Source organism: Choloepus didactylus, chromosome 5 (genome assembly GCF_015220235.1).
Source record: "Choloepus didactylus isolate mChoDid1 chromosome 5, mChoDid1.pri, whole genome shotgun sequence".
NCBI classification, from domain to species: domain Eukaryota; kingdom Metazoa; phylum Chordata; class Mammalia; order Pilosa; family Megalonychidae; genus Choloepus; species Choloepus didactylus.
The window spans coordinates 163179008-163206424 of record NC_051311.1 but is presented as its reverse complement, the minus strand read 5'-3'; the positions used below and the strand labels follow the sequence as shown (position 1 = coordinate 163206424).

Here is a 27417-nt window from a genome sequence, read left to right as displayed (position 1 = left end):
CCCACCTGGTCTTCCCGGGGTACTGGGCTCCCAGCTATGCTCATGAGGTACCCAGGGAGGCCCCCTTTCCTGTGGAGAACATGATACACAGAGACGCTCAGCCACCTGCCCAGAGGCACACAGCAGGGAGGGTGGAGTTGGACTTCGAACTGACAGTCTTACTTCACAGCACACACACTCAATGATTTTTTTTCCAGGAGTTTATTGGAAGTAGAATTCATGTAACATAACATTCACCCATTCTAAGAGCACAGATGGAGTTCTAAGCCCCCACCCCAGACCGGGTGTCAGAGCACGTATTCCCTACGTGGATATTGGATTGGCCCAAGAAGCAGAGTTTGGAGGTTAACACTGAACCACGTTTGGGGCTCTGGGGTGTAGATAGAGTCAGATCATTTCCCAAGGTGGGACACCACCGTGGCCTCTACCAGCAAGCTGGGTGCGAGCTTGCCATCCATTGCAGTGGTGGGTGCTGCCTGTTCTGTGTTATTGAATTATCCCTGGTGTTGCATACACCCTGCAGAGGTGGGCTGGAGTTGACCATGCACTCCCTGTTTCCTCTGGCCAGAGAGGGTGGTGATATGGTGTGAGTGGGGGTTGGGTGCCCTGGGGTCATCGTAAGTGGGGAGTAGGCGTAGTGGAGGAGCTTGCAGAGCTGGCAGGGGAGGCTCTGCTGGCCTCTGCAGCAACCCAGGCTTGCCTTGTCTGCTCAGAGCTGGAACTCATATCATCAGCTTCCCAGGAACCTGGGCTTGACTGTGTCCTGGACACCTGTGGTCCCAGGGTGCAACCAGGAGATGCCAAGGCCTTGCTCTCCTGGAGCTCACGTCTAGTGGGGAGGATGGGGGCAGCCGAACCGGAAGGCTCCAGCCGCGGTGCCCTGCAAGGCCCAGCCCCTCAGTCCTGTACCTGTGTTGCAGGTCCGTGGCGGAGGCCACTGAAGTGGACCTGAACATGCGTGTGGGGCTGCACACGGGCCGGGTCCTCTGCGGGGTCCTGGGCCTGCGCAAGTGGCAGTACGACGTGTGGTCCAACGATGTGAGCCTGGCCAATGTCATGGAGGCCGCCGGCCTGCCGGGGTAAGTCGGGTGAGGTGGGCGGCAGGTGGCAGGGCTGGGACACACCTGGGCCTGAGACCTGCACTCTGGGCTCCAGGGGCCGGGCTTTGAGTGGGCTCAGGCGTCCGAGTGGTCTCAGCCCAGAACCCACAGAGGAGACGGGCTCCGCTCCAGCCTCACCTGCTAACGTGAGGGTGGAAGAACGAGAGGCCCCCTAAAGCCTGGCCACGGTACCAGCCAGCCCTGTTGTTGACCCCTCTAAGCCTCAGCTCACTGTCTGCAGAAATCCAGCCTTAGCTGGGAAGGTGGAAAGCTGCAGGAGACCCGGTGCTGGGGTACTGGGTTACGACTGCTTTTGTCTTTTGCTTTCCTTGGTTTTGCTTTCTCAGACTGACATGTGCATGTGGGAAAGCCTGACGGGGAACTTCTCTAGCACCAGAAGAGTTACTGGTTTCCTTCTAGAACCGGGATGAGTTCTCATAGCCTTGTTCATTGAAAAGGCTTCCTAATTGCAATTGCCTCCTTCGGTGCTGTATCTTCTTCAAGCTATTACATCAAGTCAATGCATAAAATTCTGTAAAAAAAAAAAAAATTACTTGGCAACAGAATGACAGTGTTCCTTCCTTTATGTGGCAGCAGGCAGGAGAATGCTGTAACTGTAAGAAAGGAGGCAGGGACTGGACCACTAATCCCTGAGTTACTTCTTTAAAAAAATTTTTTTTATTGGAGCAGTTGTAGGTTTACAGAAAAATCATGAAGGAAGTAGAGTTCCCATATAACCCTTTCCCTCACACACACTAATATTTTGCATTAGTGTGGTGCCTTTGCTACAACTGATGAAGCAATTTTATTATAATCGTACTCTAAATTATAGTCCATGGCTTACATTAGGGTTCACTGTTTGTGTTGTGCAGATCTGTGGTGTTTTTTTAAATTTTTATTGTGATATAACATATGCAATCTGAAATTTCCCATTTTAGCCACCTCCAAGTATACAATTGAGTGGTTTTAGTTACATTCACCAGGCTGTGTCATCACCGCTATCCATAACCAATACTTTCCCATGCCACCAAACAGAAACTCTGTACCCAGTAAGCAGTAATTCCCCCTACTCCCTTCCCCATAACCTATATTCTCATTTCTGACTCTGAATTTGCAGCTTCATCCTTTTGATCCCCGTTTTTCTTCCTGTACAATATGACATACCTGACAAGGTGTTTGCAGGGACTGAGTGTGGTCCCCAAGTAGCACAGCGAGCCTCCTGCCCAGTGCCCCGGTGCTTTTCCTGTAAGGCAGCTATTTGTTACACTCCGGGTAGCACTGAACCCATGGGGTCGACACCCCCACCATCATGCTCTGGCTCCCCCTTTTTTGCATGGCACCCAGCTGCCCTCTGCCTGCCCCTTTCTCACCCAGCTGTGTGGGATCACTCAACCTTTGCATCTTTGCAGCTCCCGGACACGGTGGGGTGGGTAGAGACAGACACCCTCTTTCCTTTATGCCAAGCAAGGGACAGCAAGGACGTATCAGAACAGCAGGCAGCATTCCAGAGAAGCTTGCAGCCCTGGGTAGTGGCTGCAAAATCAGCAAAAAACAAAAAGCAAAAACAAAACAAAAAAAATAATTCACAAGATTTGTGGAAACAGCAAGTATATAAATTAGAAACAACAGCAAAAGGCAGGCAGTAGCCAGAGGTGTGGACCGACTTACCTTCCTCAATCCAGGGCTGCGCTGGCAAGGGAAGGGGGAGACCTGTCAGAGCAGCCCATTGCACTTGTGCCCGAACTTAGCCAGTGACCACGGCCATCTTCAACCCTGACATCACCCCCAGCTCCAGACCTGAGCCCCCTGTGGCCTTCTGGGGGCCTTCCCCAGAGTGGCCAGCTGGAGTGAGTCCTTTTTCCCTCCACCACCCAGTGGCCCCGTATCCTCCCACCCCTCCCTTTTTCCAGTCTTCCCCATTGCCTTACCCTTCTCCACCCTGGGCATCTGCTGTGCGTGTCTCCTGTCTCGTAGGACAGATACCTTCCAACTCCTGCCCCCACCCCTCTGGCCTCCATCCTCAAAAGAGAGCCAGACTCTCAGCCTGACACCCCAGGTCTCCCATGACATAAGCCCACCCGCCTCCCTCCCCCCAGCACTGACCTCTGTGAGCTGTGTGAGTTCAGCCATGCTGTGCCCTCAATTATTAGAGTACACAGCCCTTCCCACCTCCTGGCGTCTCCCTGTATCTCCTCATCTGACCAGTGCTAGCTCATCCTTCTCCAAACCCCTGCACCAGGCTCAGTGTGGAAAACTCCCTCCCTGATCCCTGCTATTCCTTTTTGTTCTTTTCCTTCCTCCTTTCTTCGAGAGACCAGCCTTTAGCTTAATATTGTAGAGTGTGTCATATGTGCAGGCCCTGGGTGTTTGTGTGTCAATAATAAGACAAAGCCTCCTGCCTCCGTAGAGTTTTCATTCCGTGGCGGGAGGTGAGGGACCCAAGTGAGGAGCAGTGCGTAAAATCTGTAGATAATACGATGTGAGAAGGTGTGCTGGATTGAAGAGTGCCCCCCACCCTTGCATGTCTACCCAGAACCCCAAGGGGTGCCCTTGTTTGGAAATAGGGTCCTTGTAGATGTAAGGAATTAAGACGAGGCCATACTGGAATAGAGTAGGATGTGAATGCATCCAGTGGTGTCCTTGTAAGAAGGCGAGAGGACACACAGAGAGGAGAGACGGATGCAGGGACTGGCGGGAAGCTGCCACAAGCCAAGGAAAACTGGGAGCTGCCAGAAGCTGAGGGAGACCAAGGGTTCTTCCCTAGAGCATTTGGAAGGAGCACGACCCTGTCTGGCAGCTTGATTTCAGACTTGCAGCCTCTGGAAGAATGAGAGAATAAATGTGTGTGGGTTTAAGCTACCCAGTTTGTGGTTTTGCAGCCCTCGGACCCCCAGATGGAAGGTGACAGGTGCAGTGGGAAGAGACAAGTACACGGTAGTTTGATGGGGGGATTGGGAATTCAGGGGTCTCAGCAGGGTGAAGTCCCCTTGGGCGGGGGATGTGGCATCCGGGAGGTTGTTGAGGTGAGAGGCCTGGGAGGTGTTGGACAGGGGTTTCTCCCTGGTTGGAGGGGTGAATTTGGGGAGAGTTGTCAGCATGTCACCTGTGTCCGATGCTGTGGCCAGGTGAGCCCATGGTGACTGAACACAGGTGCTGGCAGTGACCTCAGACAGAGAAACTTCTGGGCAGCGAGGAGGCCGAGGCATGGCAGCAGCTTGTTATGCAGGATTACAGGAGAGAGACAGGAGACAAGTCGAGGCAGACTTTTCTGGGGTCTTGCTGAGCAGGAGTGGGAAAGTGGGTCCAGAAGAGGCACGAGCCAGAAAGTTGCTTTAGAAACCAGCACAGGGAGTTGTCAACCCATCCCTGTCCCAGACAGGTCCGGGAAGGTTCCTTGCTCTGTCCTGCCTCTATAGGCCCAGTGCATGCAATGATCCTCAGCTCTCTGGGTTCCACCCTGTCTTTGGAAACCCAGTGGGGCTTTCTGGGAATCTTCCAGGACCCCCAAGGAGAGAGACACTCACCCTTGAGAGAAGGAGCCTGGGGGGGCTGGCACGTCCTCCCCCCAGCCTTTCTTTGTGGTTCTTTCTTACATGATTTTTAAATTTGCTTCTTGCTTTTGTCTTGTTCGTCCGTTCATATAGTCATTCAACCAACATTTATTTATGGAGCACCTCTTCTGCACCCACCATAGGGCTGGGTGCGAATCAGCCTTGAACAAATACCAGCCTCCACCCTCCAGCAAGCACCCCACACCCACTGGCCTCCAGTAAGGGCAGTCAGATAGACACACGGATGGGAGGGTGGGCTGCTGCAGCTTGGTGAATCATGCTATGCCCTAGGAAGTTGGTTTGGATACACCAGGACAAGAAAGTGAAGGAGACACGTCCGTTTGCTCCTTGGCGGTAGCGCACTTGGCATTCCTGGTGGGAAGCAGGGGCAATTCTCATGCCCTGCTACCCTGGCAGGCTCTGGATTCAAACACTGCCCAGAGACTGCTCAGCTCCTTTCCAGAAGTAGGCCTTGTTAAGGATGTTGCTTAGCCATGGGCAGCCGTGTCCCAGAGTCGATGTGCTGAGTGCCATTTCCAGTCTATCTGGAAGCAAATGAAGTGGGGTCCTGAGCATATCCTTGACCCTGGGGACCCTCGGGGTCAGCCTGCCCTGGGCATGGGTCGGGCTGTCTCTGCCCTGGGTGCCCCTCCCAGGCCCTCATGCCCTGCCATGCCTCCCACTGTGGGGCCGAGCTGCGATGGCTGGGTGGGGCCGTGGGCTCTATGTGTGTTGTTTTGAGAGAAGCCCTGGAGTCTCTAGGTCAAGGTGATGTCCTGTAGATCATCTCTGGATCATGCTAATATTGGCATTTAATTGGGGGAAAATGCCCAGCTAATTCACCTACAGTGGAAGCAGGCTACGAGGGAAGCCTAGAAAGCAAGGATGCGAGGCTACAGGTCACCCAGCTGGGGTTCTCTGGGTGCAGAAGGTTCTGAGGACACAGGGTCTCCGGGCCAGGCTTCTTTGAGGGCTGAGCAGGTGCCCGCTGCAGTCTTGTCCCCACCAGGTTGTCTTACACGCACAGCATCACACGTATTTCACCTGCCTGCCCAGGGTGGGGCAGATGCCACCCCCAGACCTCCCAGCAAACATGAGTGAACAACGGAGCCAAGATTCATGAGACACGGCCGCGTGTTCTCCCCTGCCCCGCTCGTCTCCCTCCCTCTGCAGGTCCAGACTGACCCTGGGTCTGGGTTCCGTGCCCAGCCCCCACTTCTGCTGGGCGGTTGGGTGGATCCACTCCTAACACCCACTGGTGGGTTTGTCCTGCCACGTGCTTCCAGAATGCCCTGTGCGGGGCCCTCCACTTCTCCCAGCACTTAGAACTCAGCACAGAGAGCTTAGTTGGGGTTTTGGCCTCCATCTCCACTGCCTCCCTGTTGGCCCTGGCTCCACTGATGAATGGGTGAAAGACAAAATGAATCAGTGAGTGGATACGTGAGTCATTTCTGGAGACCTCTGGTGCCTGGGAGCTTTCAGATGTTTGGTCGACCCACGGCTTCGAGGCCAGGTGGATGGGAGAGGCAGGCCCCCTGGGTGTCCAGGTGGGTGCCTCCGGGAGAGACCAGCTAGCAGCAGGGGCGAGAGCAACCCATGCTGGGGCATTGGGGGTCAGCGAGGAAGTGAGGTCAGGTGTCCCCTGGCAGCTTAGCTTGCGGCCGTGGCAGAAGCCAACCCAGGAGCTGACCTGAGACCCTCCTGGGCAGGGGCAGTGCTGCCAAGGGGCACCTTTCCAGGTCTCCAGGGCTCCTGGATTTGTGACCTGACAGTCCCACCCTCCCCCACCCCATCCCTACTGCCCAGGGACTGGGAAGACAGGGCAGCTGCCTGCTGCCTGCGCCCAACCCCAGAGGGTGCAGACACTCTCAGGCTCCCCGCCAACCTCGGAGCTGCAGCACCTCTTGCACCTGAGCAGGGCTCCTGAGCTCCCCCTTCATGAATCCCCAAGCAGCCTGAGGGTTTATTTTTGCAAGCAAGGCATAGTCCTGCCAGGAGGTCAGAAGACTGTGCACCTATGTCAGGAGGCTTGGACTTTCAATGGATGAATTTGAAAGCTGGGGAGTTTCATTTTTGCCCCATGAGCCTGAGCACTTAGGCCTCCTAAGGAGCAAAAGCTGCCCTTCGTTTTATCTTGTTTACATGAGGGGCCATGTGTGGGTTTTCCTGGATGGGTTTTCTGCTCAGACTCGATCATTTTGGGTAGGCTAACCGTGAGGGGCTTCTTCTTCCCTCCCTGAAATGGTCACATGAGTCAGCACGAAGGCAACCAGTGGTCCCCGCACGGCCGCCCCATTCGAGAACCCCCTTCCCTCTGCCTGAGGACCCGTTAGCTAGCGGACAGTGGCTTGGGCTGACCACTGGCCTCTGCTGGCTGGGCTGGGACTTTGGGGCCAGAACCCTTCTGCCGGGGGAGTTTGGGGTACAGAACCCAGGCCTTCTGGGGAAGGGCTCTCACTTCTCTTCCATTTCTCTTCCTTGTCTCACACCCTCCTTTCCTGTTCTCTTCTTTCATACATCCTCCTGATTTGCTTTCCTTTCTATCTCTTTTAGCACCTCTTTTCACCCTCTGTCCTGTATCTATTCTGCCCTCTGCCACCCCTGCCATACCCCCTCCTTTGCCTCTGCTCTGTCTGCCTGTGCCCAGCTCTGCCCTCTCCTCTCTCCCCAGGTGTCCTGAGAGTTTGCTGCCAGGTGCCATGGGGGCACCCCTGAAAGTGGGAGCTTCCTTGGGGAACTGGCCAGCGCCCATCCCGCTAAAACACACTTCCCTTGGGGAGGTGGAGCCCCACCCCTTTACCCCCCAGGGCCTGGACCCACCCTTGACCCTGAGCCGCAGCCCAACCTGACTCCAATCCAAATCTCTGCCTCCTTTTTTGTAGGAAGGTTCATATCACAAAGACGACCCTAGAGTGCTTGAATGGGGACTACGAGGTAGAACCAGGTTATGGACATGAGAGGAACAATTTCTTGAAAACTCATAAAATCGAAACATTTTTTATTGTGCCATCCCACCGGCGAAAGGTAGGCACTGGAACCCCTCCCTTACTTCATTGCACCCTTAAAACTGCCCGGCTGTGGGAAGACTTCTGAAAACTTCATTGCTTGTGCTTCCTCTTGGAATCCCCGCCTTTCGAGGCCACGAGCTTGTCTAAGATGGGGAGGGTTGCTCTCCCTTCTGGTTTTGTCCTTGGCTTTGCCTTTGGATGGGGGATGGGGAAGGAGCTCTGAACTCCTGGTTGGGGGACCCAGTGTCAGATCCAGATGGACCATCTTGCATTGTCCCCTCATCTTGCAGGGACTTACTAGACTTTCGGGCAAAGCAGGTCATGGATGGGGAGGGCTCTGTAAACTGAAGTGTGGGGCACACCATTTGCTGTTTGCAACACCCAGCGGGTCACCATGGGCCAGAGAAAGGGTGTCCAGGTAGATGATCGAGGGTGACCAGGCCACTTCCATCACACAGGTGGGGCTGCCAGTCAACACAGGCAGGAGCATCGGGCAGGGGTGGGACAACGCTCTCCCCTCACCGTGTTCCTTGAACATTTTGGCCATAAGCCAGAGCCTGTTCCAGGTGTGCTGAGGCCTCCTGGCAAGACTTTCCTTCCCTAAAAGCTGCGGGGCTGGGCTGCATGAGGGGTGTCCCTGCTACCCAAGATCAGAGCAAGCCCCTGTACACTCAGAAAGCATCCCCTGGGGATTTTCAGGATGTGATTGTACCTCAAAACGATTTCCAACACGCTAGGGAGATTTTACATGCCGGGAGAGCCTGCTTGTTAGTTTATATTTTATCTGAGTGATGTTTGCACCCCCAGCCACTCTCCTCAATGATTCTGTGTAGACACACCTCTGGATTTTAGGATTCTGCTTTATGGATTCCTTCCCAGCTGGCATTTGAGCATGAGGGGAGGTCTCTGGTACTCCCTCTTTGTCAGGCTCCTTCCACTGATTCACACAATCATCAGCTCCGAGTCATGGGAAACCCAGGGGCCAAAAGCCTTAACTTTCCATTAAATGAGAACAAAATATAACCATTAGCCAGCATTCCTGTTTGCTATATTTTTTTTCTAAAAAGGGAACAATTTATGGTACAATTTAAAGAAATAAATTAATTGAAGAGTAAGTACCTGCCCTGCTCCCTAAGTAACTGCCATTATTAAATGTGGTCCTGGTTTGCCACGCAGACTCGAAGGCATACCTTTTCCCTCAGTCACCGTTTTGCAGGCGTGGCAGCAGTGCTGAGGAGTGGATGGCTCTGTCTGTGTCCCAGGCTGTCATGTGGCTGCGTCTGAGCCCGGTCCACTCCTCCCTGGCAAAAAGTCTATATGATTAAAAAATCCCCCCCGAGAAAGGGCATCAGGTTGTCTTCCTAACTCTAAATGGCCTTCTCTAGGCATTGAATCCCTCAGTCTTTTTTCCTGTGGGCAGAAGCCAGATGAGAGAGAACATAACAGATTCAGTCCCGTGACGTGAGCCAAATGACTTCTTGAAAATGTACTCCCTGTTCCCCATGCCAGTCAGGAGCCATCCAGTCTTTTTCTGGGGAAGACTGAGGACCAGCGATGATAAAATTAATTGCTCAAAGCCCCACAGCTGGAAAGTGACTTAGATGTGTACGGGCTCTTCATACGGCCACACATTGCTTGTCACCCTCACACACTGAAGTGGGTCTCCAGGGTGCTTGAGATGTCACCCTTGAATCTCTCCAAGTCCCTGCTGGTCACCCTTGCCTCTCTCATGGCCCCTGGGACTGAATTTTGGGTATAGATGCTTCTGAAGTTGGGGCTGGGCCTCCCTGGGCACCACTGTCAAGTGCCAACAGACGTGGGTCCAGTCCCAGACTCTTGAGGAACTGTGCTTGCGTTGGATCCCTGATACTTCATTTCATGGAGACAGACTTTCTCCTTGGGCCACAATGGTTTTCTGTGAGGAAAAGAATCAGAACCCTTCCTCTGTTTGCCGTCTCCCCGTCCTTTTATGTAAATATTTATGCAGTCTCTGCCACGTGCTGAGGCTGGGAGCTGGGGAAGTGGACATGCCTCTCACCAGCTCCTGTCCATGAGGAGCTCACAGTCCAAGGGGGAGGACATGAACCCAGGGACACACGTCCCTCATCCTGGGACCAAACCAAGAGCCGAATGCCGGGCAGGGAGCAGTGACTTCCTGTTGGCGCGAGAGTCAGGGAACATTTCTCTGGAGCTTTCAAGACGTGGAGAAGGGCAGCTGGTGAATGTGGAGATGCCCCAGGTGTGGAGAGGGGATCCTCACCCTCTTATGATTTGAGTTTTCCCACTGCCACGTGATGCAGGAAGAGCCAGGCTTATGTGTATCCAATTACAAAGGGAGAAAAGGAGGTGCAGAGAAATAAGGGCACAAATCGAACTTGGCTGAACTTTTCTCAAACACTCCTAGAGGGCAGCTTGCTGGCTTGCAGACACTGACACAGCACCCACAACTCTCCAGTTTATACGTAGGCCATTGGGAGATTCGGCTCCCAAAAGCAGCCCCTTCTTCCAGCTGCCTCTCAGGAGACCTGAGCTCCCCGCCTGCCCTGGGCTATGGGGCGTGTGTATGATGCATGCGTGAGGACCACACCTTGATTTGAGGCCCCTGATCTTTAAAATGAGGGAAGGCTAAAATCGTCGTATCTTTTCCATCATAACCTCTGAACACAGGATCCTTTGGGAAGTCCTGTGCCGTCACCACCGGCAGCGCTGGCCTGTCACGCAGTGTCTCATAGGCAGACACATTGGACAGGGCAGGACAGGGCAGGTGGGGAGGGACAGATGTGTGGCATCGCTTAGTGGGGGGAGTCTGAGTCAAGCAGACAGCTCGCAAAGACAGAACAGTTGGTTACAGCACCAGCTGAGCCTGGTCTGGGGTTAGGGGGCCCTAAAATGGGTGGGGCAGCCCTCTGCTTTCCAGATCTACAAGTGCCGCTGCCACGGCCACGGGTGGACACTTCTGTTCAGATTGACTCCTCATTGCTTTCCCAGAGGACTTCCCAAGAGGGCACTAGATGTGAAAGGAATCTGTTGGCTAAAGAGATGTAAGGGGTGTGAGTATGCTAGGGTTTGTCCAGCCTGGGGCACCTGGCATCCTGGAGATGAGGGGAGGACGAGACCTGGGGAAAGGTTCAGGGGGTGGGGTCAGGCAGGCTGAGAGGACAGGAGGACATTTGTCGTGCACACTCGGGCAAAGCTCCCTGGCTCAGAGCTCTACTTGGGGCTTTGCTCTCTTGAGGGCTGTTGGTGCCCTCGTAGCATCTTGGGGTGCATCAAGACTCACTCTGTAGGTGGCCCCGGGGTCGGACCCCTCCCGTGCTCTCAGAGTGGCCCAGGCACCCCGGCCATGGCCACGGCCACTTGGCCTTTCCAGTTACCTGTGGGCCCACCTCGTCCCGTGCGGGAGGGAAGGCAGGCTTCCGGGGAGGCATGGGGGAGAAAGATGAAGAGTTTTATTCTTCTTACTGGGAATGAAACCCACAGGCGATTTGAGGTACAGTTTTCTCCCATGTGGGTGAGCAAAGCTGAGACTAGAAACGTTTTTCATTGTTTGTGATTTGAATGAGGAACGCAGACATGTGGCAACAATTCACATGGTGCACGGGGAGAACTGAATCAACCTCCCTGTCCTGGTGCCGATTCCCCTCAGTCCCTCCGTGGCAACCGTTGCTTCCAGTGAAAACGTTTTAGAATAACTCATTAAAGACACAGCCAGGGATATTCAAAGTGATTACAAACACGGCCCTCCTCCTTTCTCTTCTAATTGTGTGTGACTCCGGGAGCACTTCTATGCCCCGGGAGGATGGAGTGGGCATTTCTTTGTGGCCCCAGGGTCCCCTCAGGGCACAAGCAGGGGGTGTGGAACGGAGCTTCTGGATGTGCTGGCCGTAGTTCGCTGGAAACCTGCCCCTGCTGCCTGCAAGGGGTCCCCCCGCCTTGGCCCCAGAGGGGAGTGGGGAGCCCTAGGGGTCCCATCCCGGGTGCACAGGCTGTTGGCGGAGGCTGATGCATGATCCAGCAGCATAGCTCGTTCAGTGTTCAGTCCCAGTGCACCTGAGTTGGTGAGACACAGCCGTCTTCCAGGGCTTGGGTGGGAAACAGAGCCACTGTCCTCGAGTAAGGGGCATGTGGAAAAGATGCCAAGCGCAAGCCACCCTGGGTCCACCTGATCAGTGTTCCTGCTGATGAGTAAGGATGGAGTGTGCATGTATGTGTGCTTCTGTGTGCATTTGTGTGACTGTGTATGTGTGTGAGTGTACTGACTGTATATGAGTTCATGTATGTGTGTGGGAGCATGTGTGTGTATGTGTGTGAATGTATTGTGACTGGGTGCATATGTGTGTCTGGGAGTTTGTGCATGTGCATGTAAGTGAGTCTGTGTATGTGTGTGCATGTGTACATGTGTGTGAGGGCCAGTGTATATGTGTGTGTTTATGTGTGCATGTGTGCATGTGTGTGTATGTGAGTGTGCATATGTGTGAGTACATGTAAGTGTGTGCATATGAATGCATGTGTGTGCATATGTATGTGCAGGTACATGTGCATGTGAGCATGGATATAAGTACACGTGTGCATGCGTGCACGTGTGAGTGTGAACAAATGTGTACACACACACACACCTGCATGCATACAGCCTGATAGTAAGAGGGAACGAACAGGGGAACCATGTTTGCCGAGCACATGCTAAGCCTGGTTCCAGTTAGTTTTACTAATAACCTGTTGAGAATGACAATGAGGCAGCATTCCCATCTCCCTTTTTCAGAAAGTCGCTGTGATCCCCTTGCTCGGCACAGCGATGGGGTACGCACACAGCATTATGGAGCATAGATGAGGTCTTGTCATTCAGCCCAGGGCAGGAAAGGCTCTTGAGAAGGGGTTGGGCTCCCTGAATCAAGCCAAGGGAAGGGCCCTGTGGAAGGAGCCGGGTGGCTAACTGCCTGCAGCCTTGGGGCATGGGGCGGGGGGTGGAGCTCAGGGAGCGGGTGCCCTGGCAGGGGAGGGGCGCCAGGGTGGGGCCAGGGCAGGACAGGCTGCCGTGAGGAGGGGCTCTGGCTTTCTCTGGCACTGGGGAAGAGCCCTGCTGGGCAGACCCCCTGGCTAGGGCTGGTGCAGATTGCAGAAGCCAAGACGGAGGTTGGGGTCCACACTGGTCAGGGGCTCACCACGAGGGTCCCCCTGAGAGATGGACACAGACACAGTGAGAGAGAGAACAGGGCTGTGGCCTCCAGAGATGTTCTGGGGAGAATATCAGCTGGCCTTGATGAGTGATTGCTTCACTGATTTAGCAAAACATGCATTGAGCACCCATGCTGGGCTGGGCCCTACTCCCAGGAAAGAAGGTCAGGTCCTGGGCTCACGGGGCCTGCAGAGTGGACAGTGGTGGCCAAAGGTCTCCTTCTGACCCATTGACTGGGTGGGCAGGAGCAGCACCAGCTGAAGGACATAAATGGGGAGCAGGACCAGTGGGGGGCTACAGTGAATGCATTTTTGAACGGGTGTGAGTGTGAGGGGAGAAGGTTCATGCACAAGCCTGAGGTAGGGCAGGGGGCCTGGTTAGAGGGGCACAGCGGTTGAACCGTAGGCCATCTGGGAGCACCAGGGACAGCAGGCGAGCGGGGGTGAAGAGGGAAGCCTGGTACACCACGGCAAGGAGAGTGGTGCTTAGAGAGGGTGCAAAGGGCAGGAGGTTTTTGAAGAGCAGGGCTTGAGCCTTAGTGCCCCTGCTGCAGGAGTTTCAGAAGCACAAGGCTGGATAATGGCCTGGGTGTGGTGTTCAAGGTCACAGTCAAGGTCATTGAGACAAGAGCAGTGTCATTGTCATGGCAAACATGGCCCAGGTCTCTGGGTTCGGCGTGGAGAAGGAGGTGATGGCATCAGTGCAGCCTGCAACCTGCCCTTTGCAGGAGACCAGCTTGATGAGAAGGGGAGGAGGAGAGGACATGGCAGAAACCAGAAAACAAGAGGCTAAGGAGGGAGCTACCATAAGCCAGCAGGGCAGCACGGCCTTCCTGGAGATGGGGAGATGAGGCCGGGGTCAGCGGAGAAGTTGCAGGTTGGGGGCTTGGAATTTGAGACAAGTCTTGCCTGGAGCTTTCGATTCACTTGCCAAGGAGACTAGATAAACCCAGCCAGCAGAACAAAACTGTTTTTATCCCTGCAGCTCTCCAGGTCCCCTTTTTTATACAGTCTCACTTGCTCAAGTCAGTAGGTGGTATTGGTCCCATTTTGCAGATAAGAACACGGAGGCACGTACAGTAAAATACTCCCCCTTCAGTGTCACCCACTGCACTGAGCCTGTGACATCCTTCCTTCCTGGTCTGCAGCCTCTTTTCCTCATCTGTGGGATGGGAAGCGTGTTGAGAATCAAATAGAATCACTGTAGGCTTGAAATGCATTTTTACTTCAAGCTCAGATGGTCTTCCCTTAACCCGAGCCCCCAAACCTTCCCTCTGCTGTACCTTGGGATCTGATGCATCACATTGGGTTTTAGAGGCTTGTGGTATAGTTTGAGAATTGAATATTTTAGCTGGGGTTCCAGTTTTATTGACTGCCGTGCTTCTAACATGTACCCACACTTGGCCCCAGGTGGACGCTCAGCAAACCACCATTGAGGTTGGGATGGTTGACCCACCATTTCTACCCTCAGCCACCGGGGGCTGTCTCAGGGACCCCACAGTCACTCCGTGGGCTGCCCCGTCTACCCCCTGCACAATCTTAATAGAACTGGCCAGAGTCAAAACACATCTTCACAGTATTTCTTTTTGCCTTTTGTGTGTTTTCACAGATATTTCCAGGACTGATACTCTCAGATATAAAACCAGCCAAGAGGATGAAGTTCAAAACCGTCTGCTACTTGCTGGTTCAGCTCATGCACTGCAGGAAGATGTTCAAGGCCGAGATCCCTTTCTCCAACGTCATGACCTGCGAGGATGACGACAAGGTAGAACATCTTTGGGGAAACGCCCAGCTGCGGGGTTTGTTTGGTCTTCATGTAGCACTGTCTTCTATAGATGTGTAATAACCCTCGCTTTTCTGTTCTTGATTAACAATGGGGATTAAAAATCTGAGCCTGTGGGTGATTTTTCCTCTTTGGACTTCGGTGCAAAGTGGGCCTGGGGTCTCAGGATTCTGTCTTTTCTTCTTGGGTTGGACAGATTCACCTGCAAATCTTCTGATCTGCTGGGGGATGGAGGTGGGGACCTTGGAGTTAAAGCTGGTGTTGAGTGGGGGGAGTACTGGGTGTGTGTATGGCAGGATGGGAGGTGAGCTCAGCATTCAATTTTTAAGAATTCACTTCAACCACACGGGCCCCTTGTCTGTAACCCTGGGGAGAGACCCTGACTTCCCCATCCACAGAAGTCTTCTGTCTTCTTTAGGGTCAGGCATGGCAGTCTCCCAGGAGCCTGGAGTATGCCTCTAGGGCTCTAACATTTCTGCAATAGTGGCGGTCCAATCCTCCCTATTTTATTACCCCGCCAGCCCCTTCTTCTGCAGGTAACTGTCACCAGCAATGCCTGAGTCTTTTGAAAGTTCTTTGCTTTCTCCATTGCCAACTTCAGTTTCAAATTTCCCTTAAGTCTGCATCATCAGTTACCAGTTTTTGGTTTTCTATAACCTTGTGGCTGCTCTCTCTGCTCTTGTTTTTGTTTTGTTTTCTACTTCTATGGGTTTTACACCTTGTAAAGAAATGTCATGACTGAAGTTTAAGCAGATTGTTCAGGGAGAAGCAAAATTCTGCTCAATCATGGCAGCTTGTTAGCTTACGGTTTTGTGTGATTTGGGTTGTGAGCGCATCGTGGCTAGAACTTGATCTAGAAGTTCTTTAAGAACTGTGTTTACAGTGTATTCCGCTAACACAGATTGGACTTGACTTCTACCAGGCAGTGCTTCCTGATGAGGACATTTTAAAAGAAATTCTTGGCTTGTGGTTTTTAGATCTCCCAGGTAGTATGAGTTTTTGCCTCAAGAGGGCAGGCGTGTGCATCTTCCTGGTGGCAGAGATGGGGAAACTTCTCATTGTTTCACCTTGTAAGGTGCCCCCTCCCTCATGTGAGCACATCCCCCCACCCACCATGGGTTCGTTATTTCTGGAGGATGGAGTCTTGGATTCATTCAGAGGTCCTTGGGATGACCTCCCACCTTGCTTAGGTCCTGGGCTTTATCTCCAGTGTTTTGTGAGTGGCCTCTTGAAAACAAAGCCCCATAGCAGCCACCCAGGTCTCCCCAGATGGCCAGATGTCCCCAAGGCAGCCCCTGGCCTCTGCCTTCTCTTACTCCGCTGGATGCCTTCTTGACTATTTTGGCCTCTGGAAAGTTCCCTTACTTTCTTGCCACTTCAGACATGCATGTTAAATTACGTGTGTGTGTGTGTGTGTGTGCGCGCGTGCTTTAAAAAATATATTGACCCAGAACTTGTAACAGGAGAATTTTCTAGGCTGTCTTGTTTGCTACATTGCCCAAAGCAGAAATTCTGATTTCATTGTTGTTTTTTTCCCACAGCGCCTGGCACCCGCCTGGCACCCGCCTCAAACTCAGCTCCCCCCCCCCCCCACACACACACACACAGATCTGGGACAAGGGTGAGAAGAGTGACACTTTAGGAGCCACTCATTCATCGAGACAAATAATATTTCCATGCAGTCTTCTTAAATATCAAATTTAATACAAAACAATCCACACTGAAATATCAAAATTTAAAATAAAGACAGGCTTATGCTGAGCCTGAGGCAGAAGGAAAATTCAGAAGCCGGGGCTTATTCCCTCCCAAGATTTCCTCAGCTAATTTGGATGGGGGATGCAGAAGGAGCATCACTTTATCATTGTTTTTAAAATGGCTCAGGGGGGCTTAGGAATTCAGACTTTTTTTCTGGGCAGATCCTGCTGAGCCATAGAACAATACCTCTGACTCATACATTCAGACCGTACTTGATGAACCCCAGAATTTAGGGTGACATCTCCCCCTTCCAGGAAGGAGACATCTGAGCATGCGGGTTTGAGGAAATGCCGCCCCCAGGCAAAGAGAATTTCCTTATTCAGGCCTCAAGCTCAAAGATGAGAAGAGATTCCTGTCCCACCTTCTCCAGGCCTCCCCCGGGGCCTGAGGGCAGCCCCAGGGGTCTGCAGCCCACTCCTCTGTCCCTTGTGTCCCCACTCATCCCTGGGGACCCCCCCGGCCCAGTGACCTTCCAGCCAGCTCCCACCTCAGCTGCCTCCACTGTCCCCACCCACCCTGCAAACCCACTGGAGTTTGGAGCAGGTTTGTTCCTTTGGGTTCGCAGCCAAAGAGACCTCATTATCACTTGTTCCTTACCTCAGTGCCATCTGGTTTCTGCCTCCAACATGCCACCAAGATCCCTGTAGCCGAAGACACAGCCCTGTTCCCTTGATGGGGCTGTCCTCCCTTTCTGGGGGACCCTGGTTTTGCACTTGCCCCCTCCTTCCTCCCAGTCTCTTGGGGACATCTAGCCTACAGCCTCATCTCACGTGATTCCCAGACCCAACTCAGACATCCTCACCAGCACCTCTGGCTGCTTCCGGACATGCTACTGCTGTCATGCAGGCCACTCAAGCTTCTAAGTCATTATAGGTGAAGCTAATGCCCCTCACCCAAGGCCTCCACGAGCAGCCCTTCTGCCCTGTCACAGCCCCTTTCAGACACTGCCCCTTTCTCTCTGATGACACCACTTGGGAGCTGGCTCTGCCCTAGCCATTCCTGCAGTCCCCTCTCCCAGGTAAACCTCGCCTGGTGCTAGACCTCTGTGCTGATTTGGATGTATTATGTCCCCCCAAACACCATGTTCTTTGATGCAATCTTGTGGGGGCAGACATGTTAGTGTGATTAGGTTGGAATCTTTGGATTAGGTTGTTTCCATGGAGATGTGACTCAATCAGTTGTGGGCAAGACCTTTGATTGGATAACTTCCATGGAGGTGTTACCCCACCCATTCAGGGTGGGTCTGAATTAAATCACTGGAGCCATATAAAAGAGCTGACAAACAGAAGGAGCTCAGAGCAGCTGTGAGTAACTTTTGGAGAGCAACTGAGAGAGACATTTTGGAGATGGCCATTGAAAGCAGACTTATGCTAGCCCAGTGTTTGCTCCAGAGAAGCTAAGAGAGGACAAAATGCCCAAAGAGCAACATTTTGAAGAATGCACAGGAGCTGAGAGAGAAGCTGGTACACAACCCAGGATCAGCAGACGGCAGCCCCATGCCTTCCCAGCTAACGGAGGTTTTCTGGACGCCAGTGGTCATCCTTCAGTGAAGGTACCCGACTGTTTATGCCTTACCTTGGACACTTCATGGCCTCCTTCAGACTGTAGCTTTGTAACCAAATAAACCCCTTTATAAAAGCGGCTCCGTTTCTGGTATTTTGCGTAATGGCGGCATTAGGAAACTGAAACAACCTTTCAAGCCTTCTGTGATCCTGGCAGCCTACAATAAGCACCTGTGCCTGCAAATGTGACAGAAAGCCTGGTCTGTCCCCTGCCCACTTTGCCAGCTCCCTCTGTCCGCTCCTGCCCCCCGTCACCTTGTGCCCTTCATTCCAGATGGTTAACACTACCAGCTGTGCCCCAAACCCATTGGGCTGCTTCACATGCCCCCCACCCCATTTTTGCACAAGCTCTCTTCCTGGCCCTGTCTTTGTTGGGGGTTGAATCACATCCCCCTTAAAGACAAGTTCAAGTCCTAATCTGCTTTCCCGTGAGTGTGAACCAATCTTTAAGTAGGACCTTGGAAGGTATTATTATTATTATTAGTTAAGATGGACCCGTTGGTAAATAGGATCTTTGAAGATCCTATTTGGATGAGGCCAAAGTGAATCAGGCTGAGGAAACTTCATGCATCTGTCTTAAGTCCTTACAAGGAGAGGAAATCTAGCAGAGACACAGATGATTGAGCAGGAGAAGGAGAAGGCAGAGGAGAAGCCACGCACCCCAGGTAGAGATGCAAGGAACCCCAAGGACGGCAGCCAGCCAGCATCAGAAGGCTAGAGACTCAGCAGGTAAATCGGGGCCTCTCAAGACCTTGGTTTTGGACTTCCGGCCTCCAATGCTGTGAGACACTAAGTTCCTGTTGGTATGTGTGACAGCAGCCCTGGCAAACCTGCCTGCCTGGTTGGCAACTCCTCCTCCTCCCGGCTCGGAAGAAGCATCCTCTCTCTTGGGCCCTGCTGCCTGGGTCTCAGGGTCTCAGGGTCCCCTCCCTTACTGTTCCAGTTTGCTAATGCTGCTGTTATGCAAAATTCCAGAAATGGGTTGACTTTTATAAAGGGGGTTTATTTGGTTACAAATATACAGACAGTCCTAAGGCCATAAAAGTGTCTGAACTAAGGCATCAACAGATGATACCTTAACTGAAGGATGGTCGATGGCATCTGGAGAACCTGTTAGCTGGGAAGGCACGTGGCTGGCGTCTATTGATCCCAGATTGTTCCAGCTCTGTTCTCAGCTACTGTGCGTTCTTGGTTCTCTCTCCCAGGACGTTTTTCTCTCTAAGCACCTGGGGGTCCTGTCTTAGCATATCCCAGGGCAAATTCTGGGCTTCATCTCGTAGCTAAACGTCCTTCTGTCTGAATCTCCAAGTATCTCAAAGCGTCAGGGTCAGCTATTAGCTTCTTTCCGAAATGTCCCTCTTAGCCTCTCAGAGCTCCTTCTGTCTGTGAGCTCTTTTATAGGACTCCAATGATTAAATCAAGACCCACCCATAATGGGTGGGGTCCATAGCTACATGGGAATAATTTAATCAAACACTTCACCCACAGTTGGTTGAGTCACTTCTCCATAAAAACACTCGATCAAAAGATTCCAACCTGATCAACACTAATACATCTGCCCTCACAAGATTGCATTAAGGATTATGGCTTTTAGCGGGGCATAGTATGTCCAAACTGACCCAGTGACGGAGTTGGGGGAAGCCAGGGTGGGGATGAGCCAGGAGCTTCACCCGCTGCTGTTTGTGACCTCAACACTGCATTTGTGAGAAAATGAGTGCGGAGTTTTAGGTGGTGACCTATAGAGGTTCTCAAACAGCCTCAAACCACCTTCCCGCCCCCCTTCCAGCATCTTCCAGGCTCTCAGCATTCGGGGGTGTGCATCTGATAACCCAATGGAAGACAAGAAGAGCTGGAAACATGGTCGCTAGATGGCAGTGTTAAATAACGTGCGGGGTCCAGCAGGTCTCTGCAAATTACAGTGCCTCTTCTGGGTGGCCTTTGGGAGTGTACTTGATAGCGATTTGTTCTCACGCATTTGAGCCAGCCTGGGCTTGTGCACACTGGGCTTTGGGTGACGATCAGATGACTGACTCGTTAAAACCTCTAGGTAAGCCCCTATATAGAGCTGAGCCCTCCCCCAAATGGATTCACACTTGTTCTATTTCTTTTTTCAGTTCTTTTTTTCTGATTATAAAGTAACTTATCATGGAAATGTGGGAAAAGTACAAAAAAGCACAAAGAAGAAAGTGAAAAGTATTCATCTATAATCCTCCCACCCCACAAAAAACTATTGTCAACCTTTGCTGCTTCCAGTTTTTTAAGTGTATGGGTGTAAATGATCCTTTTTAAGTAAAATTGATTGGATGATAGGCATCAGTTTGGGTGCTGACCTTTTTTCACTTATCAATATTATCATCAGCATTTCCTGATATTAACACATATCCTGCAAAATATGATTTTTTCAGTCTTTGCATTGTATTCCAGCCTAAGAATAGACCTTTTTATTTAAATCAACCTCTATTGATATTTAGGTTATTTCTTCATTTTTTTTTAAGTCAAAGTAAATAATGCACAGCACTTTTTTCATGAAAATGCCTTCACATCTCTGATCATTTCTTAAAGTGAGATGCTGTCTGATTTAGTGGATACATATCTGGTTGGTGATTTTAAGCATATCACCAAATTGGATCCGGTCAGAGCCCAACAGAAGGGAAGAAACCAGATAACACTTTCTCTATTTTAATTTCCTATTATCTGATGTACATTTGTCCCTTTTAAAATGTATAACCAGGAGTCTACCAGTTCTTTTATTAAAATGCTGTTTTTATACTTCTCTTCACACTTAAAAATACTTCAAAATGTTTATGAAAAAAATGAAAGTAATATATGCACATGATACAAAAATCTAACCCTCAAACTGTTCACTAGGTTTGTTTCCTCCCAGAAAGTAATTTATGTATGTACCAGAAGGATAATGCAGAGAAGAGTGAATTGTCATTCTGTTCTGCATCTTGTCTTTTCACTCAATAATAGACTTTGGAGCTCATTCTGTACCATCATATACACATCTGAGTCATTGGTAAATGGCTGCATGGCCTTCCACTCTAGCCCCAATAATTTATTTAGCCAATTGCTTATGGATAGAGATGTTATTTCTAGATTTTTGTTCTCATGACCAGTGGTGCTGTCAGTAGTCGTTTTCACATGTATCTTAGTGAACAATTGCAAGTATAGGCTGGGGTAATTCTCTTTAGTGAAATTGCTGGGTTAGATGGTGTATGTATCTTAATTTTTCATAGCTGTTGCCAGATTGTTGTCTAACATGCGTTTGCCGTGCTTATTCCCACCAGTGGTGTGTTTGCTTGCTTCCAACCCTCGCCGACACAAGGTCGTATCACATTGAAGAAAAATTGCCAACATGGTGGGGCTGGGTGTTCTCTGTCTCCTCTAGTTCAGGGCCAACAAGAATCTTTCCCTGCCCCCTCTCTAGATCTTGTTATTTTAAACATAGCTATGAATTTTTTAAAAATATAATTTCCATTATTTCTACCGGAATTTAATGAAGATCAGATTTCACTATATATCTGGTCTACCCTTATTGAAAATCCTTGTAATCACTTTTAACTTCATTATGACTTAATTCTCTTGGTTTTCCTTGATATACAAGAATATCTATTTCAAATAGTGAAAATTTTGCTTCCTTTTTTCCATTCTTTATTAAATGATAGTAATAAGGGAGGACATTCATTTGGTTCCCAGCTTCAATAAGTTAAAACATACAGTTTTAATAAGTTAAAACCATTAAGCGTTATGCTTTAGGTTAGAAGTAATAATGTCTGACTAATAATTTCAAAAAAGTAGCCCTGTGTCATTAGTAAGGGTCTGTGTTTTGTTCAAAGTGAGAGTTGGATGTTGAATTTTGTAAGATGCTTTTCAGCATGGGTTAAGGTGCCGATCTGCTGGTTTTTCTCCTTTGACCTGATAATAAGGTAAATGCTACGAATGGATCCTCCGGTATTTGTTTCACATTTCAATAGCTGTTCACATTGATTTTAGCCCAGTTGCATTGTGCTGCTCTGCGTAACTCATTAGAAACGTCTTTATCTTGTATTCACTAAAAGAGGCAGCACACCTCTCCCTTCTGTGTCACCACAGCCATGCGTGTCTACTCGTTAGTGACTTTTAGTCTGAGACTAGAGGCCATGCAACTGTGATGGCTGGAGGGGGAGGGGACAGGGGGCAGGGGGCAGAGGTGGCTGGATCTGAAGGGGACAGGACCCGAGAAGTGTGGCCTGGGAGGAAGTGGGGAGATGCCCACTATGGAGAGAGGGGGCAAGGGTCTGAGAGGTGTTGGCCCTCTGACTGAGGGGTTCCGTGTCTGTGAGCCCCCCTCACTGAGGGGTCTGCGTCCGTTGACCCCCATGACTGAAGGGTCTTTGTCCATCCGCCCTCTCAGCTAAGGGGCCTCTCTGTCTCTCACTCCCCTCCCGACCTGAAGAGTTTCCTTGTCTGTCAGTGCCCCATGGGTCCCACCAACGAATCATCTCCACTGTCGGCTTAGCGTCTGGAGCAACCCCCAGCCGCAAGCAGATGCCCAGTGGCACACAGAGCTGGACTCTGCCAGGATCTGCTAACATGGGGCAGCGTCCTCTTCCTTCCCTGCCTCCACTTTGTCCATCTTTTGGCTCAGCCCTTGTGCTGACTCATTCTGTGTCCCCACACCCTGGGGACAGTTAGCCATGAAAATTCAGCACACACCCTCATGTCCAGGTCAAAAAAGGGGCCATCATTATAGATCCCGGAGACATTAAAAGATAAAGGACGATACTGTAGACAACTGTACAATGATACATTTAGCAGTTCAGATGAACTGGACAAATGCCTTGTACAAGTCAATGTGTCAGAAATACAGGAAGAACTGGAAACTCTAAATGCTCCTTTATCTATTAGGACATTGAATCTGTTATTAAAATCCTTTCCACAAAGAAAAGTCCAGGCCAGATGGCTCTGCCAGTGGATTCTTCCAATCATAAAAGGAAGAAATGATTCCAATCTTCTATACAAACTGTCTGAGAGAATAAGGGAGGTAGCTCTTGTGGTTTGCTGTGGTCAACATACTCGTATCAAACACTGCCCAAGATGGCCCTTGGGGTGTGGGCAAGCATGGCTGCCTGCTCCCAGCCACAGCTCCACCCAGCGTGCTCTCCCCTGCTCCTTCCTGGGAAGTCGGTGACATCTGCAAAATATTTTAAACAATGGCTTCTTTAGGGAGGAGGATGGAGAAAACCAAGCTGGTGCTTGCAGTGGATGTGTAGTTCCTCGTAAGTTATTTGCAAGCATGATATTAACCCTTTGGGGGGCTCACCAAGCCCTGAGGTCTGACACCCTTGGGGAGAGACGTCTGTGAGGAGGGTGTTACCCCGGAGGAGAGCAGACCCACGTCGGGGCAGGAGCTCGCTGGCTGCACTTCTCAGAATGTGGCTTCCCTGGTGTTGAGTAAGGGAGGGAAAACCAAGACTTCCCCTCTGCTCCAAAGAACTCGGAAATACTCCAAGGAACTCCAGCTGCCCATCTCCATCAGGGAGCAGGCAGTGAGGTGTCCCAAAGTCCAGTACTAAGAAGTCTTCATCTACCAAGTCCAACTTAGGCCACAGCCTAAACTCCATGCTTCAGGAACTGGCCCCTCGCCTCCCTCCTCCTCCCCTCTGAGTCCATCACCTCTTGTTTTCATTCCATGACTTGTGTGTTTAGGGGTGGGGGGAGGCAAGTTGAAACTGCAGGAACAGACCAGCCATAGCAACCAAGAATGCCACCCCAGACTTGTGTGCTCTCAGGAGTCATACTAGTCTGGAGTGGATTTAGTGACATATAAAGAAAGCCCCTAATCATGGTGACTTAAATAAAAGAGGAGGTTAGTGTTCTTATGCACAAAGCAAACCCAGAGAAAGGGCAGGTCAGGGCTAATGAGCTGGTTTCACAATCATCGTGGACCAGTCCCCCTTCTGTTGCTCTTGGCTTGATTGCTGGTATGTCTCCTCCTGGCCCAAGATAAATGCTGGGGCTCCAGTCATTGCACCCACCTTCCAGTATGCAAAAAGGGGGTATGGCAGGGGAAAGACACACCTCCTTCCCCTTGAGGATTCTTCCTTGTATTCTCAAACAGCTGATGGCTCATTGGCCAGAACTCAGTCACATGTCCACACCCAGCTGCAAGAGGATGAAGAAAAGTGCAATGTTTGGGGCTGAGATCACTGCCTCCAAAAGCTGGGGTTCCATTGCCAGGGAAAAAGGCTCTAGGGCATGGATGCTGGGAGGCATCTAACAGCCTTATGCATGGAGATCCCCCTGCTTTTCTCAGTGGCATATGTAATTGTACCCTGAGTTTCCTTCCCCAAGTCCAATTTTGGTAGATTAGGCTTACGTGGTGTTTGGAAGAGGAAAGTAGTAAGGCAGTGCTTCTCAAACTTGAGCCGGCATCAGCGTTCCCCCACGGGGCATGTGAAAGCACAGACTCCTGGGCTCCACCTTCTCAGTTGGCAAATCTGAGAGCTTGCATTTCTCACAAACTCCTGGGTGGGTGCTGGGAGCAGTTCTCAAAGTGTGGGCCAGAGACCAAACTGAGAACTGCTGGTGTAAAGAATTCAGATTCAAAGGGATGATATTCCAGACATGAAAGGAGACTAAAATACCCCCACCTAAAACAGAATGCAGGATGGGCCTGAGAACCACAGGGCAGAAGGGAAGGGAAACGAAGAGAGAAGCAGTTCCACCAGACCACACACATCCACTGCCTGCCCAGCACCACTCACCCTGGTTCTCTCAGTCTCCCCAATTTACACTTCTTAATCACAAGGGGTGCAGATTTGACTGCTCTCGTGCGATGCGTCAGGCAGTGTGTGAAGGGTCTGTTTTGGCTCTCCCAGTATCTCTGCTCTTCCTGATGAAGGGACTGACATTCAGAGGGGTCCCCTGACCTGCCCAGGGTCACCGAGCTGGAGTGGAAGCTTTTGGAGACGGGGGAGCACAGGGTTAATCCACTTGCCGCGGCAGGATACCAGGCGGGGTGGAGTGGGGTGGCGTTACCCTGTGCCAGGCATTGCCCCAGCTCTTTACAAATATTAGCATATCGAATCCACAGGAGAACACTATGAGGCACCACACGCATTCCCATTTTACAGATCAGAAATCAGTGCACAGAGAGGTGAAGTAACTCCCTCGAGGTTGCACAGCTGTGAGGGGCCAAACCAGAATCCCAGTGCCACCCCAGCAGTGTGGTTCAGAGCCCGTGCCCTTAAGCCTCCATCCTTCCCTTTAGAGAGAAGACCCCCAGAGAGCCAAATTCTCCTTTAAAGTGGGCAAGAAGTTTCCTTTCTCTTGTATTTTTCAAGAAAATAAATGTTTGTTGTAGTAAAGCAGAGGGGGGAAGGTCATTAATCCCCCCACGAAGAGGTGATCGTGGTGAACATTTGGTCCCAATGAAGGAGTCATCGTTTAGTCATTTGAAGGGCTCCAAGAGAGTTAGCGAGTGCACACAGGTTCCAAAGGGCAGGCCTCAGAGCCAGTGTTCTCGAGGATTGTATAAGGGAGCAGAGCCCCCCCTTGCCAACCCAGCCCCTTGTTCGGCCACCCTGCCCTACGAGCGAGGTCTTGGCCACTCCTTCCGGAAGCCTTCCGTCTGCCCCGGTGCCTCTGCAGGTGCATGAACAGCCCAGGAGCTCTTCCTCAGAGTGGCTAAACCCAAAGCCCTCAGGTACAGCAGTACCTGCCAGCCCTGGCCTTGAGGGTAGACACCTCACCCAGCGGAGGAGGAAGGAGTGGTTTCATGAATGCTTGCAAATGTGCTAGGTCCCGAGGGGGAAGAAAGGATTCACAGAAGCCCAAAGACGTGTCAAAAATGAAGTCAAAGCAGCTTTCAGTTGCTTGCAGTTCTTCGCCGCATTTCCTTTCAGGGTCTGCAGGGGAGTCTAAACGTGCCTGTGGAATTGGACATGCCAATTCATTTCCCAGTCAACTGTGAGGGGTTGGATGCCATGATTGGAAAAATGCATGCTCACAGGGGGCTTGTATTGCTTAGGGAAAAGTCTGGAAAGATGCGCTACAAAATAGTAACTATTTCCAAGCAGAGACTACGATTTAAATTTTATTTATTAGTTTATTTATCTAGGTTTTTTTACCACTTTATTGAGATACATTGACATACAGCATATTGCACAGATGTAAAGTGTAGGTTTATATAAATGGAATCAAGCAGCATGGGCAGAGGTCCTTAACCCTTTTTGTCCAATCTCTTCCAGTGGTGACTTCTTACGCAACTACAATGCAAAATCAAAACTAGGAAAATGGCATTGACATAAAGTCCGTGTGTAGTTCAGTATCATCTTATCACGTGCCTGGAATCTTGTAACCACCACCATCAAGATACAGAGCCAGTTCACCCACAGAGCTCAACCTCCCATGACCCCACAAATTTTTATATACTGTGTTTTTATTTTCATGCAGTTCAGTGTAGTTTTTCTTGTCCCCAGAGTTTTCCTCTTTGACCCATGGATTATTTAGAAATAATTAGAGGTTTTCCTTTGTCTTTCTGTTATTGATTTTAGTTTGTTTCCATTTTGGTCCAAAACCGCACACTCTGTATGATTTCAATTATTTTAAATTGGTTGAGATTTGTTTTGTAACCCAGCATATGGTCTATTGTAGTACTGTTTGGTGAGTGCTTGAAAAGAATGTGTATTCTGCTGCTTTCTGTGTGTAGTGTTCTACAAATATCAATTCGATCTTGTTAGTGGGTGTTACTGTTTTATCCTTGCTGAATTTCAGCCTTGTTGAGAGAGGGCTTTAAAGTCTCCAACAGTAATTGTGGGTTTGTTTATTTCTCCTTCAGTTCTGTAAGTTTTTACTTAATGTATTTTACAACGTTGTTGTTAGGGGAATACACATTTAGGATTGCCATGTCCTTTTATCATTATGTAATGTCCCTGGTAATTTTCTTTGCTCTGAAACCTACTTAATACGATATTAATATAGAAACCTCTGCTTTCTTTTGATTGATGTTTACATGGTACTTTTTCCCCCTTATTACTATCAGCCTACCCTTACCATTCTGTTTGATGCAAGTTTCTTTTACCAGTAGCAGCAGGGGCTCCTGTTCTGCTCCCCTCAGTCCCTGACCAGAAGGGAGAGTTTGGCAGTGTCGCTTCTCTGGCCACCATTTCCCCTTCTGTAAAAGTTGGGGATAGCACTCCCCCACTCTTAGAACTGCAGCACATCTCTTTCTATGTGGAAGGGGCTTTTACATGAGAGCAGGTGTCTGCTCTGTGTTGGGCACTTGTTCCCAGCATGGCACAGATGTTCAGTCCTGAAACCTTCAGCACAGCTCTATCAGGTAGCTGTTTCCATCCCCTTTCTACAAAAGTGGAAACTCCGCATGGGTCCATAAATCGCTCAGGATCACACACTGCTGGAAGGTGCCAGAACTTTGCATCTCAGTTTCCCAAACCAGGTCCCACGCTGCTGCAAAGGATGACGATACAGACTGTAGGGTGA

The 27417-nt window shown here is 50.7% G+C and overlaps 1 protein-coding gene across 2 annotated transcripts in view; it reads left to right on the top strand.

The window, feature by feature from the left end:
• ADCY1 (adenylate cyclase 1) overlaps nucleotides 1–27417 on the top strand; it is a 225425-nt gene that overhangs the window by 140235 nt on the left and 57773 nt on the right. For both annotated transcript variants that reach the window (XR_005217080.1, XM_037837223.1), the window contains exons 6-8: nucleotides 921–1079; nucleotides 7534–7675; nucleotides 14441–14596. Coding sequence is in view for 1 of the 2 variants with exons in the window: in XM_037837223.1 (XP_037693151.1) it covers nucleotides 921–1079; nucleotides 7534–7675; nucleotides 14441–14596 (457 nt within the window). In the remaining variant the exon portion in view is untranslated. The remainder of the gene's footprint in view (nucleotides 1–920; nucleotides 1080–7533; nucleotides 7676–14440; nucleotides 14597–27417) is intronic.